The sequence below is a fragment of the Arctopsyche grandis genome, chromosome 10 (assembly GCF_051622035.1).
Source record: "Arctopsyche grandis isolate Sample6627 chromosome 10, ASM5162203v2, whole genome shotgun sequence".
NCBI classification, from domain to species: domain Eukaryota; kingdom Metazoa; phylum Arthropoda; class Insecta; order Trichoptera; family Hydropsychidae; genus Arctopsyche; species Arctopsyche grandis.
Window position 1 is genome coordinate 2,492,168 of NC_135364.1, and position 14,972 is coordinate 2,507,139.

A 14,972-nucleotide genomic window follows, 5' to 3' on the forward strand; every position below is an offset into this window, starting at 1 on the left:
AACAGGAGTAAAGTTCATTTATCTCTCTTTACAATGTTGTTGCAGTCTTTGCCAACTGCATAACGATGATTGCTAAAATTAGCGTGTGAAAAAACAATTTGTACGACTGAGTTTACTCTATTAATACATTCACTTCATTGATCATTACATTTTTTGTATTGTTTATGAAGTGATAATTGGATTTTTAAACAAGGAAAATAAGCAATTTTGGTTAATTTACAAGAAATAATATTGTTTTTGATCTAACATTGTCTTAATTAATTTGTTAACCGTTAAGGAAAACGTATAAAATTACAACGCAAATAGAGTATTGAATATTCATTGAGAGGAAATTCAACTCTGACCTTTTTTTCGACCTGAATTGATTTAATTATGACGTTAACATATTTTTGTTTTGTAAAAACATTACACCATTATAAAGGAATTTAAATAAATTTTCTTTTCGGCTTTTATTTCATTACATACTTATTTTAGATGAAACGAGTTTTCAATAGACATATATCGTTTTTTCTTCGGACACACAATGGGAAATTATGTATTATTGCATAATTTAAAATAAAAATGTACGTGTTTAAATGGAAAAATGTAAAATAAATTTACTTTTATGCCTTTTCACGGTGTCGGTTTATTTTTTTTCTCTTAATTTTTGCATATTGAGTTGAAGGTCGTTGTGTTGCGGTGTGTCGTGATAATTCGAAGCTTTCGTGCGATTTAATCCGATTATCGGAATTTGTCAAGACTATAAATATGTAGTAAACACTGAGCACTCGAACAGAGCAAATACAATTAAAAGGCCTGTTTATCGCCGGTGTGTTTGTCAAATGACTTAGATCAATTGGTATGATTATTGTTGGCGCAGGTTTAGATGATCTCATGCGAAATGCGAAAATGGAGACTTGGAGCTGAATGGATTTTAAAATGCAACTGTGCACATTTTCACATTGAGTAGGTTATTTTAAGATCGAACACCTTTTGTTTACAAAAACGAGTTATTGTTAAGCAGAGGAGCTCTCAGTGCGAGGGGAGGAGATGTCGTAAATTTGCATGAGGATGCAGGGGCGGAGTGAGCCAACGGGATTGAGGCAATTCATCAAAATTTATATTAAAAAAATAAAAATACATTAGACCAAGAATCTATATATATAAAAAAATCATTCGACTAGAAATCGTAAGTGAAAGTAAGAAGTGGCTAGTAAAAATGAATGTCTGTTTGTCTGTCTGTCTCGTATAGTCTCCTAAACCACTCAACCGAACGTTCAGAATATGTTGTATGCATGTCCGGGAAGATTACTGTGAAAAAAAACGGGAAAAAACCTCTTAATAATAATATTCGTAATTATGATTGTACCGAAAGTTTGAAGAGCCATTGTGTAGTCAAGGAAATGTGCTCGTTGGTAACCACGTTACCAGTTGGTTTATGACGACGAGGCACGTTTTTCCGACAAATTATCATTACTGTAATTTAATTTGATTATTAAGTATTAATTTGAAACTGAAACATTCACTTATCGAAACACATCGAGAAACGGGAGCGGGAATTGAATGCGTTATAAAAAGGTCGGCACCGAAAATGAAAAGGTCGAAAAAATAAATATCGGAAGGCAAAGATCGAAAATCGAAAGATGTTAAGAGGGCTGTACACCCGAAACCTTAATTTTGTTACCGTTCCTTTCTTCGATATATATATTGAGTGTATGTATAAATTGAGTGAATGCGACAATATATATCAATATATATATTGAGTGAATGCGACAGTTGCGCTTCGACCAGATAAAACGTGTTTTAAATTGACAAAATCGAGGTTTCGTATTCTACTATTTTCTCCTCCAAAACTGGACCAATTTTAAAAAAATTTCATCATCGGTATGAGAAACATATTTTCTGTGCATCTATCGGCGTATTTTTTTTTTAAATCAACCGTTAAATAACCACGCTAGACTCTTATCGTGGGTGTAAAAAAGAGGCGATTTTATAGATGTTTGGCGGCTCCTAGCTCCTATAAAAAATAATTAATCAAAAAAATAAAACGATAGATGCACCCCAATGGTGGATATCCATAGCATATTAAAAAATAATTTCTCTAGTGCCATAATTGAGGTAGGGAGAAGTATAGTACGTTTGTATGGACAAGGCGCTGCTGTCCAGCCCTCTTAAGTCGAAAGATAAAAAAAAAGGTGCATGGTACTATGTATATATAATATATATCAGTAGCATGCGGTGAAATTATCTCTCTTTTTGTCATACAGCCTTGTTTAATGTGCGCGCGCAGGACACAGGAGGAAAAGCCTGTTTCTCTTGTTCCTGTTGTATCCTGCTCGAAAGAGTTCCTGTTCCTGTTGGAAAGAGAATTTTACCGCACGCCACTGATCTATATATACTTACCGTTTTTCATATGTATGCATGGCGAATATTTTCGACTTTTTCACTGTCGACTTTTTTACCCGTTATTGTGGCATTGAAACGCATGCTGGGTTCAGCTAGTCTACCATAAAATACAGACTTCTTGTATGATTTTTTTCAATTACTGTTTGGATGTAAGAAAATCAGAGGTGGATCAATCAATACAGTGACGGATTCAACGATTCAATTCATCATGTTTCTTTTATGTCGCTTTTGAAAATGATAGATAAACTTTGAAGGACTAAGCTTAATATGAGAAGCTCAAGATCAGGAAGAGCAAAAATTTATAAAGGTAAGTTTCCATGCTCTGGCTATTATATCATACATATATACATATAATATCGCTATTCTCTGTGTGTGTATCTTTGTATCTGCAATAACGCTCGCCATACTATAATAGTCGTTTCGATTCGACATACATATGTACATACGTCATGGCTAAAACACTGCCAACAAAATGTAAGAATATAATAACGAAAGAAAAAACTTCTATATATATACTGTTTACTACTAAGTCTCTGAGCATTTAGTGCCATATATTGAAAATTATTTTTTCTATTCGTGTTTTATATTTATATGTTATAGGCAAAATTAAATTGCGCCTAGGGCTCCCAACCTAGTCGATCCTGCACTGGGTATTGCATATACCCGTTTATAGATTCTTCAAACAAAACTCGGTTTGTTTGCTTGGTGCAGAATCTCGGCCCCTATGCACGAGCCGCACCTGGTTTATAGTTAAAAAATACAGGACAAACTACTTTTTATGTTTTCTTTTATAATAATAACTTTATATTACTGCTTTTCAACCTGAATAGGATTGTTTGATAACTGTTTTTTGTTATTTATTTAAAGTTTGGATCATTGTGTCATTACAAAAAATCCTAATACGCCACAATGGTTGAAAATATAACAGGGAAAAAAATACATATTCACACACAATATATAAAAACAATAGAAGAAAAAGTTCAAACAATAGAAATAATTACAAAACATAATAATAATTGGGAATGTCTTGTATCAACAGTCAGCACCAATATATGTAATATGCATGTACTAGAACTAGGCGTGGATATAAAACATCCCCGTGAGGCCCAAATGGAAGAGAGAAGATTAAAAATTCACTTATAAATCACATTCAATTATGAAAATAACGATGAGCGCAGGCTACCAGACAAATATGTTAGAAAAATCTCTGATAATCTACGGACACTGAGGTGGAAAATATCACATTCAGGCACGGCAGCAACGATTTCATTAAGAAGTTGGATAGCTCTTGGAATAGTAGCTGTCCGATAAAGGACTGTGCGGCCGGATTTACAACCATTAAATAATAATGTCTACCACACACACATGTAGTTAATAGGGACATACATAAAATCCTAACTGTTAATGAGAAAAGGAAAAGGAAAGAGTGGGATAGAGATATGGGAAATACCCACATTTTTTCCGGATAGCTTTTGGAATATGAGCCATCCGATAACGAACTGTGCGGCCAGGAGGTACAACCATCGAATGATGATGTCGTACATATGGATGCGGTGCATCCGCTCTAAAATCGCCAGACAAATTGAACGACAGATTAAGAGGGCTGGACAGCAGCGCCTTGTCCATACAAACGTACTATACTTCTCCCTACCTCAATTATGGCACTAGAGAAATTATTTTTTAATATGCTATGGATATCTACCATTGGGGTGCATCTATCGTTTTATTTTTTTGATTAATTATTTTTTATATGAGCTAGGAGCCGCCAAACATCTATAAAATCGCCTCTTTTTTACACCCACGAAAAGAGTCTAGCGTGGTTATTTAACGGTCGATTTAAAAAAAAATACGCCGATAGATGCACATAAAAAATCTTTCTCATACCGATGATGAAATTTTTTTAAAAATTGCTCCAGTTTTGGAGGAGAAAATAGTAGAATACGAAACCTCGATTTTGTCAATTTAAAACACGTTTTATCTGGTCGAAGCGCAACTGTCGCATTCACTCAATATATATATATATTGATATATATATTGTCGCATTCACTCAATATATACATACACTCAATATATATATCGAAGAAAGGAACGGTAACAAAATTAAGGTTTCGGGTGTACAGCCCTCTTAACGGACGGCTGCTTTAAATGCAATTCTCGTCTTCTCGAATGATAGATTGCACATCAGATGACGGGTAACCTTTCGATGTGCACAGATGCAATTATTAAAATGGTAATTATTAAAATTGAGTTGGATCTTTCAGGCGAGTTTAATAAGGGAAGATTCGATAAGTTCCGAATCTTGCCTTATTAAACTCGCCAGAAAGATCCAACTCAATTTTAATAATTGCATCTGTGCACATCGAAAGGTTACTCGTCATCTGATGTGCAATCTATCATTCGAGAAAACGAGAATTACGTTTAAAGCTGCCGTTCCGTTAATCTGGCGATTTTAGAGCGGATGCACCAAACCCCGTACATATGTACTTATTGTTTTCATGATTGATTGTGATTTATGAGTGGAATTTTGATTTACTCTCTTCCATTTGGGTCTCACAGGAATGTTTTGTATTTGCAGATGGTTCTTATTTATTGGAACTGGCTATAGGTGCAAGGAATTATTTATGTAATATTTTTATTTGATATTTTTACGTATCTGCTATTATAATTGCTATTGTTTTTATGATTATGTATAAATGTATTATTGTCTGTATATTTACATATGTTTATTTTTTTTACTCTTTTCTTTTATAAGACATTCCCTTCTTTGTTGTATACGATATGTATGGTATACGCAATGTGTTTCAACGATATTGAAATACCACCTTTAAATAAACTATCAACAATTTAAAAAAAAATTCGCTATAAGTAAAATTTTTGAAAAATAGCAGAGGTAACCAGCAATTGGTTATCTCATCTTTTCTACATCCGGAATCCGCCACTGGATTGATGGAATGAAGTTACTTTTTTTAGTCAATTTCAATGCACCAAGTCGCGGTTCATAGATCAGTGGTAGTTCACCGAATGCGAATAATTGTAATGGAAATGTGAAAAAAATAAACTAAACACGTAGACGATTTACGAAAGTAAATTAGACATAAATTTTCAACTTTTGAGTGACAAACATTCTAAATAGTGATACAACTGAGAACTTTATCACTATTTTAGACTACCTCTTAAGACTCCAGAGGGTGTCCCGTTTCCTTGGCAGTTTTAATTCTAATTCTAGAAATACGAATGAACGGAATTGTGCCAATTTTTCTATATACATAGAACCGTCCAAACAATCGAGTCAGATAAAATCATCAAATTCTGACAGGAGACGACTGATCCAGACTTGTTAATTTCATCCAGAGCTTAGTTTTCATACTGAAGCGTCGTCGCGGCTCTCTTAATTGATATTAAAAGTTAAAATCGAAAATTGTCAACGGTGGTAATAAAATAAAGCCGTTAAAGTCTGGTTTAAAACCCGCTGAAAAGTCTACAGGAGAGAATCTGATTTGCGTAATCGCGTTTAGAGTTTAATGCTAGGCGAAAATTTGTGCCAATTTTCGATTTTAAAGCTAATAAATTCTATGCAAGATTATTCTGAATGTTTCACACGGGAATAAAATCGATTTATCTCCCTTCAAAAAATCGCCACTGATTTTATATGATTTTTATTGTCGGTGTAAATGTTTTAAATGTTAAAAATAAACCGGCTAAATTGCAATTCACATTCGACTGAGTGACAGTTGACATATTTGCGTTATATAATGTAATATTGATTTTATCACCATCCAATTTGACGTTGTTAATGTTTTAATCTTTTGATACTTTTGACGATTTTTTGTATCAACAAATGTTGCGATACTGTCGAAATTTCATATAAAGATCGTATCAAAATGATTTATAAGCAGAAAGTAGATAATATTGACACGTTGTACTCGTGAGGTTTATTTTTCACTTAAAATATTATAAAAAAAATCATAAATGATAATAAATAATCATCAAAGGAGCCTTGCATTTATAATACTCGTATGATAAATGAGATTATTTAATTTAATTCGCAATTATAAATGGTTAAGTGTGCAGTGTATGTAACCGGTGGCCAATAATTCTCCCTGTTGGCTCGCAAACTGATTCACTGAATCTATTTAATGCTCACTGAAGATGAATTGGGTTCGTATATATAGGTCAGTTTAAATGTATACGTAATTTTAACATAAATTGCAATAGTAATGACGTGCGAAAATAATTTGAAATAATCTTTACGCAGCACTTTTTCAATTTGAATAAAAAAAAAATTATAACACTCAATTGTGTTAAAAAAAAAAAACTTCGATATAAGAAAAATTTATGACGATCATAAAAGTTAGCACATTTTAATTTATGTTGTACGTATGAAGGTTTTTCTTCGCATCATAATTATACAATGTTGATTCAGTGTTAAATTATGTTCATTGCGATGATAACGCGGTTAACTTTACAAGTACAATATTGCAATAAAATGGGATTTATTTTGCTTATTATTTTTATAAACTTGAATCTTGAAATTATTTCTAAGAGACCACTAAGTTTTATTAAAGTGACGCAAATACAATACATGCGGTATTTAAGTTTACAGCTTTGTTTTGTAGTAGCAGAAAAATTATAAATAATTAAAAACTATATCATTTTCTTATTAACAAACACAATTCTGAATCAAATGCGTCACATTTGAACACATTTCAGTTGTTGAAAACGAAATACATACATACATATTGCACGATGGAAATCTTTTCTTAATGACTTCTGTAATAGAACACTAGAAAAACATTTTTTTCGACGCACCTACTTAAATATAATATATTATATTTGATATAGTAAGCTTTTTTTAAATGTTTTTGTCGAACTCGCTAATTTGTCAAACGCTCTAAAACCACGTCACACTTTTATTACATATTTTAGACAGCATATTGACGTAGTAATTTACGACACAGATAGTTTATATCTAGAAAAACTTATCAAGCGATCTGTAAAATCACACTATTTTTCACGTAATTCAAATTCAAACGTGGATAACACTTTTTAAAAGACCTTTGTAACGTCTTTCTTGTTGCTTGTAAAGTCATGCTTTTTTAACTGGTTTTTCTTGTAAATAAATTAAGATATGCGATATAAATAAATTAAATTCATGATTTTCAAATTAAACAGAGGTTTTTGTTGAATCTTACCTTCAAAAGTCGTCGATGAAAGGACAAGGAACGCTCCGAGGAAACCGATTTTCATTTTCAACCCCGCGTTGAAGAGTAGACGTTACTGTCGATGCCCGGAAAATTCGCTTCTAGCGATTTTTTTACGCTGAATTTTCTTTTATATCAGTGCCGAGCCTTTAGTCAATACAAATATATTTATTTTAAATGCTATAATTAATCGGTATTATTATTTCTGAACCGCTCTTGCGAACGTCACCTGGCAGACTGAACGCAATGACGTTCGACCCCCCTCTTTAATAACTAGACTAACAAGTGCATACATAATACTAAGATTTGCCGATGATCAACCATCCCTAAACGTTAAAATGTGACTCCATTAGTTGCATTTCAGAAGTGTGATGCATATCCAAATGCACAATTTTCAGACTACATAAGTTTGCGATTTAAATCGGACATACAACCTCGACCACTTCTGGTGTCATTCATTCCACATCACACACACAAATCGTGATATACATATGCTAAATAACATTAATATATTATATTAAAAAAACAAATCAATTGTAATTAAACAAATAAATATAAATGTAGGCGTGATTAGAAGAAATTAAGTTGTCAGGAAAGTATTTGGCCTCGCCGTGCTGACGTGTTTTTGTCGAAATTACGACTGAATTATATGGAAGTATTAAAATATGTGAATTTTGATAATTTTTTTATTTCGTGAAAACAGCGATAATTTTTGATTTTGACATAAAAATGGTAAACACCATTCATCAAGTATGATAAGCTGATTTATGTGCGCTACTTATAATTTGGCGAACGGTATAGTTCAAATATGCACTGATATAAAAAGTAAACACACATCATCTTCATAACGTACGTAAAAAAATGCATGCCTTATAAATTGTTAAATAATGCAATAAACATAATCAATTTAGATTTTTAGTGTAATTGGTTTGTAAAAAAATTAAAATATTATATAATATGTATCATTTGTATAATAAATATTGTTTAATTATGTATTGTACCCGATGAAATATCGGTAAATGGATTATTAGTCACATTGCGGTGGTCACAATGACAATTTTTGCCATTAAAATCGCGAATACGCAATATTTGGCACTCAAGTTCTCGTTAGTGTGATGGACTTTTCGGCTGCCAGATGTTCCGTTATATGTAGATATTTTAGTGAATTTGTGACCAGCGCTTTGTGACCAGTAATCACCGCATCGAAATATCATCGATCTTGCGCACGTCACTAAAATCTCGATCACGGAACATCTGGCACCCAAAAACTCCATCAATCCAGATATTCCGTATTCGCCATGATTTTTATGGCCATGATTTTCGTGCGAGCGACCGCAATTTGCGGAATAATCCGATACCACGTTTAGTATATACATATGTATGTAATTACGAGTGTTGTATCATCGCATGGGTTAATATTTGTTGGGTTAGCATATTAAGTTATTAAATAAAAAAAAATTAAACTGCGTTCGATCCGCACGCAGTCGAATTTTTTTCAAATACCTTTAAATATATTTAATTTAATATTTATATTTAATTTTTTAATATGAAAGAAATGGTAAAAACTGCACGTAAGCAATATGAAATAATAGAAAAATTAATGAATTAAATAAATTTTCAATATATGGCGGTAAATGCTCAGAGAATTTGATTATAGGAAACATTGATAGCAAACAGTATATATATATATGTATGTATATAGAAGTTTTTTTATTTTGTTATTATATTCGTACGTTCTGTTGGCATACATATACATATATGTGTGACGTACACATGTATGCAGTGGTGTCACCCTAATGGTTTCCATGAGTTTCCGGAAACCCATTGTTAAAAATCAAAAGTTTCCGGAAACCCGTTAGAAATCTAAAAATTCATATAATTTTTGTCAAAAGTTATACAAATCTTGAAAATTGTTGTTGACGGTTACAACTTCGAAAAGGTCACAGTCGATTCCATAACAGTTAAAGAGAAAAGACATTTTATCGAAATATATACATACATACATATATATAAATTGAAAAAAATTTGGGAACCGGTTGTTCCAAAATTGGGGTGACACCACTGCATGTATGTCGAATCCAAACGACTATAATATGTAGTACAGTGAGCGTTATCTCAGATACACAGACAGGCAGACACACAGAATAGCAATATTATATATGTATATATGATATGATAAAAAAAATTGGTATGATTGAAGTGAAACTTCTGAATTATTATTATTAAATACACACCAATAAATCTTGAAATTGGGCAAACCGTCTGCATGAAAAATAGGGGGTGGGGACTTTTGAAGAGGGAGCGGTATGGGGCGTGTAGGGGTAGCGATGCGGGGCGAGCGAAGAGCGTGCACTGTGCAAAGAATGAAGTATTTACAACAACTATGTAAGATACAGAGCCAGCATACATCCAAAGGAACAGCTCGCATTTTTCGTTACCAACTCCGGTAACGTCCTTGCGGGGAAATATTAAAAATTTGGGAAAATATTATAATAAAATATATAAAAACGGACTCGATGTGGATATGTATGCATGTGACGGACGCGTGGAGACACAGCCAATCAGAGTCACAAAGGCGCACAGCCAATCAGAGTCAAATGGTCGAGGAGACGTGGGGAAGCGGGTAAGTGGGGGGAGGGGAGGGAGCGTCTGACATGTGCGATTTCAGGCCGAGTGACACACATACACACATCCACGAAGACACACACACACACATTCATTTATCATGAATTTGAATGAATGAGTGGAATCTAAATCTACTCTCTTCCGTTTGGGCCTCGCTGTGATTTTATTTTTTATTCAAATTTTGTTGATTTATTTTACTTTTTCTTTCTCCTTTGTACATTTTATATGTACTATTTTATTTGTATTGTTATTTTCCTTTTGTTACTTTTTATTCTGCTTTCTAATTTTTCTGTTTTTTTACTTGTATTATCTTTGTTAAATGTAGGCCATTGTGGCGCATTAGGTTCTTCCTGTAATGCCACAATGGTCCAAAACTATTAATAAATAAATAAATAAATCATTTCAAACGGATGAACGGGTTGGATCGGTGAGCGTGTAATGCGCGCACGCACTCAACTTTTTACGATTAATACGTGCACACGCGCACCTATATATTACTTTACATTATATTTATATCTATATATATATATATATATATATATATATATATATATATATATATATATATATATATATATATATATATATATATATATATATATATATATATATATATATATATATATATATATATATATATATATATATATATATATATATATATATATATATATATATATATATATATAAAATTGAATGTCTGTTTGTCTGTTTGTCTATCTGTCTGTCTCATATAAGCTCCTAAACTTCATGATTTGTTGTATGCATGTCCGGGAAGCTTACTGTGAAAAAAAAACGGGAAAAAACCACTTAATAATAATATAATACGTAATTACGATTTTACCGACGCGAAAATTTGAAGCGCCATTGTGTAGTCAAGGAAATGTGTTTGTTGGTGATCACGTTACCAATTGTTTTGAAGGGACGTTATTTGAGCTCCAACAATCACTTGAAACGGGAATGGGAACGCAACGGGAACGGGAATAGCATGCCTTATTCTGGCATTGTAACGCATGCCGGGTTCAGGTAGTATAACATATACATAAGTTTATTTTAATTTGTGTATCAATTCCTTTCCGAAACCACTCGTTGAAATCAACGGACACAACACTGGTGTACGTATTATAGAAGTCATACATACATAAGTACTGACGTACATAAGTTTGTATGAAAAATTCAGTATGGAAAGGGAATTAAGAAGGGAATTAATTATGTACATAATATATCGAAGTTAATAAAAAGATAGAAGTGACTGAAAAAAAAGAAAAAGATGAACGATAATTTAAAATGTAAGATAAATATTGGCTGTTATCGTGGTCGAGCTTTCAGTTGACGTCTTTCATATCGCTCAAGTTGTTCTTTAGTTCATGTTACAATATTTGCAATTCGATAAACAATAAGGCATTGAAATTAGCACATTTTTGTGGTACTTTTTCTGATAACATTTCGTGTGTGCTGCAAAGGAAACTGTGCGATTCGATTATCCTAAAACGTTCTATGATTTTTTCAATTGATAAATTTTACAATAAAAAAAGTGGTTTTTGAAAATTATACTGGGAAATTATTTATGTGTAAATTTTAAAAGTCAATATCTTATTTGAAAATATATTATTGCTTTAATATTAATTTCAAGTTATAATTCTTGATATATGTATATCGTTGATGTAATAATTAGTGTAGGAAGATCATTAGAGAAATTTAGTAAAAAGTGGATATAGCCGGTTTTGTAAATATTTATACCACTAATATACATACGTATTCTAATTCTAGTTATCAGCGTTCTTTAAGGACATCACACTCGAAGAAGAATATACATATGTACCAGGGTTTCTGATCTCTTTTTCAATTCCCGGGACACGGAATGGAGATCGGGATCAGGGCCGTCGAGAGGAATCCCGGGCCTTGGAAAAATAATTAAATACCCTATGAGAAACCAAAAAAAATCTTATAGATATATTTTAATATGCGAAAAATCTATCATAACTATTAGAAAAAGACCTTTATGTTAAATGCTATTTTTTGAAATAATCGTATTTTTATGTAGAATAATATAAAATATCAATCGTCTCAACACAGGGCCCCTCAAGTAGTTCGGGCCCTGGAACTTTAACCCCAGCTTACCCCCCTCTCTGTGGCCCTGGATATATGTTCATTCGCCTTTATTAAACCATTTAAAGAACGTTTTCATTGTAATATTTTCCCGGGATTCCCGGAACACGGGACAATAAAAATTTCGTAATTTCCCGGGATTTTCTGTCCCGGGTTGACCCGAGCACAGACCCTAGTATGTACATTGTATTCTTAGCTACCAAGAATCTTTCGATTCTATCTCAGAAATTCTCTTGTAACTTAAGAAAAGTAACTCGTAATTTTGGTCAATTTATCACTGCATGTCATTGGCAATCTTCCATCTTCTCTTATTACTGGAATATTTCCCACCATTACAAGTTTCTTGAGGGTTTTCTTGGCTCAATAAAAATTTAGAGAACAGGAATTTCAATTTCGGAAACCTTTGATTTAATTTCCGTAAGTATTTTAAATTGCTGAATAATTGAATTTTAAATCTAATGAATTTGTATATATATTATATGGGTCTACGTGACGAGACAGAATGTTAAATTACAGAAAACGCAAATATCGGAACGCAAAGATCGAAAATCGAAAGATCAAAAAAAAATGGTGCATGATAAACGGTACATACTCACGTACATACTCAATTAATTTGCGCGAGCAGGATACAACAGGAACAAGAGAAACATGCTTTTCCTCCCGTATTCTGCGCGCGCACATTAATACGGGAGGAAAAGCCTGTTCCTCTTGTTCCTGTTGTATCCTGCTCGCGCAAATTAAGTGAGTATGTACGGTTTATCATGCACCAATTTTTTTGATCTTTCGACTTAAGATCTTTCGATTTTCGATCTTTGCCTTCCGATATTTGCGTTTTCTGTAATTTAACATTCTGTCTCGTCACGGAGACCGACATTATATACATTAACATTTTGTCGTTGAACCTTTTGGACTTGCACCAATTGTCGTGTAACCGTACATATATAGTGTTGAAATATATCTTCCGATAACTAACATTTTTATCCTTTTGTCTCCTTGCAGGATCGGACTTCGAATCTTTGGCGTCCTTGCCAAAAATGTAGACACCCTTCCCTTCCTTCCCATGGGGTATTTTATACATTCATATGTATATTCGTTTAAACGGAGTGCTTATGGGACCAGCCCATGGTGATTTGAGATTTCTGGATTAGAACTTTTACAGTTTTATGCATTTCGAGAATCTTTTGTATGTTGTATAAATATATATATATATATATATATATATATATATATATATATATATATATATATATATATATATATATATATATATATATATATATATATATATATATATATATATATATATATATATATATATATATATATATATATATATATATATATATATATATATATATATATATCAATTTTCTCTGATTTCATTGTTGAAACGGTTCCCGGAAAAAAAAATTGGCTAAAAAATCATTTCTAACTACTATGTCACCACTATTTGATGTATGATTGATGTACAATAAAATTTATGTAAAATTCATAGATGTCTCGTTAATTTGCGAGTTTTTCAGTGTCTCGTAATTCAACGACTTGTAATAAAAATGCTGCATTTGTAATTGTAATTGTAATTTGTAATCGGCCAGGAAGGCGGATTGGGATTTACCTGCAAGGCCTTCCTGGTATATATGTAAAATAAATAAATACAAAAGTAATAAGTCAGCTTTAAAAAGTAATACGTGGGAGCTTTGCAATAATATATTTTCGGATCTTTCGGTTGTCGCATAGTGTAGTCAGAGCTTAAAGGTCTGAAATTGTATGAGACATATCGCACTGCGCAACAGTCGCATGACGTAGAACGACAACTTGCGTCAAAGTCAGTGTCGTAGCGAAGGGGGGGGGGGTCCAGGGGGTCTGGACCCCCCCTTGGCAGAGTGCAGTCGGCAGCAAAATATCCCACTTCTGTCGCAATTGATCGTTTGTACCATTTTTGGATAGTTTTCTATCCGAAATCCATGACAGATTTTTAGGACGTAAACATATACTTGAAAATTTCCAATGTTTGCTTCCTGATGGAAAAAGCTCTCAACCATCAAGTGTTTTAAAAAATAAGATAAAGACTTCGGGGGAAATTTACAACCAAGATATATTTTGTGGGCCTTGCATTCTAACTGGAGAGTTGGAAATGTGGTGGCAGTATATACATAAGTACTAGTGAAAATCGACCAAAAAACGCACTAGCTGCAATTGCAATTTGCAATCCTTCAATATTTACATACTTCTAAAAATTCTAGCAACACTTCCGGTGACAACAGCAACAAGTGAACGGAGCTTCTCCACACTACGATGTCTAAAAACATATTTAAGAAATACTATGTCGGAAAATCGACTAAATGGACTTGCTTTATTAGATATTCATAGGGACATAAATTTTAGTGCAGAAAAAATATTAGATAAATACGCGAAGATTGGATCTTTGAATTTCGTACTTTTTTTAAGTATTCATTATTTTTATTTTATTTGAATTTTGTTCATACTGTTGCGTAGGGGTGGGTGGAGGATCCAAGTAAAAGGCCAACAGTCGTTTCACAGCATTTATTGATGATTAAGGAGTTACACGTATTACCAGTGTTCCGTCCAGAATGCCTTGATATCGCCTACGTACCGCCTTATAAAGGGTAGATCTCTCAGGGCGCCTAATCT

The 14,972-nt window shown here is 32.8% G+C and overlaps 1 protein-coding gene across 1 annotated transcript in view; it reads right to left on the reverse strand.

The window, feature by feature from the left end:
• Nucleotides 1-7,857, reverse strand: part of CAH9 (Carbonic anhydrase 9) — a 28,228-nt gene extending 20,371 nt beyond the window's left edge. The window contains exon 1 of the mRNA XM_077439548.1: nt 7,578-7,857. Coding sequence (XP_077295674.1) covers nt 7,578-7,632 — 55 coding nt within the window. The 5' untranslated portion in view covers nt 7,633-7,857. The remainder of the gene's footprint in view (nt 1-7,577) is intronic.
• Between the last annotated feature and the right edge of the window lie 7,115 nt (nt 7,858-14,972).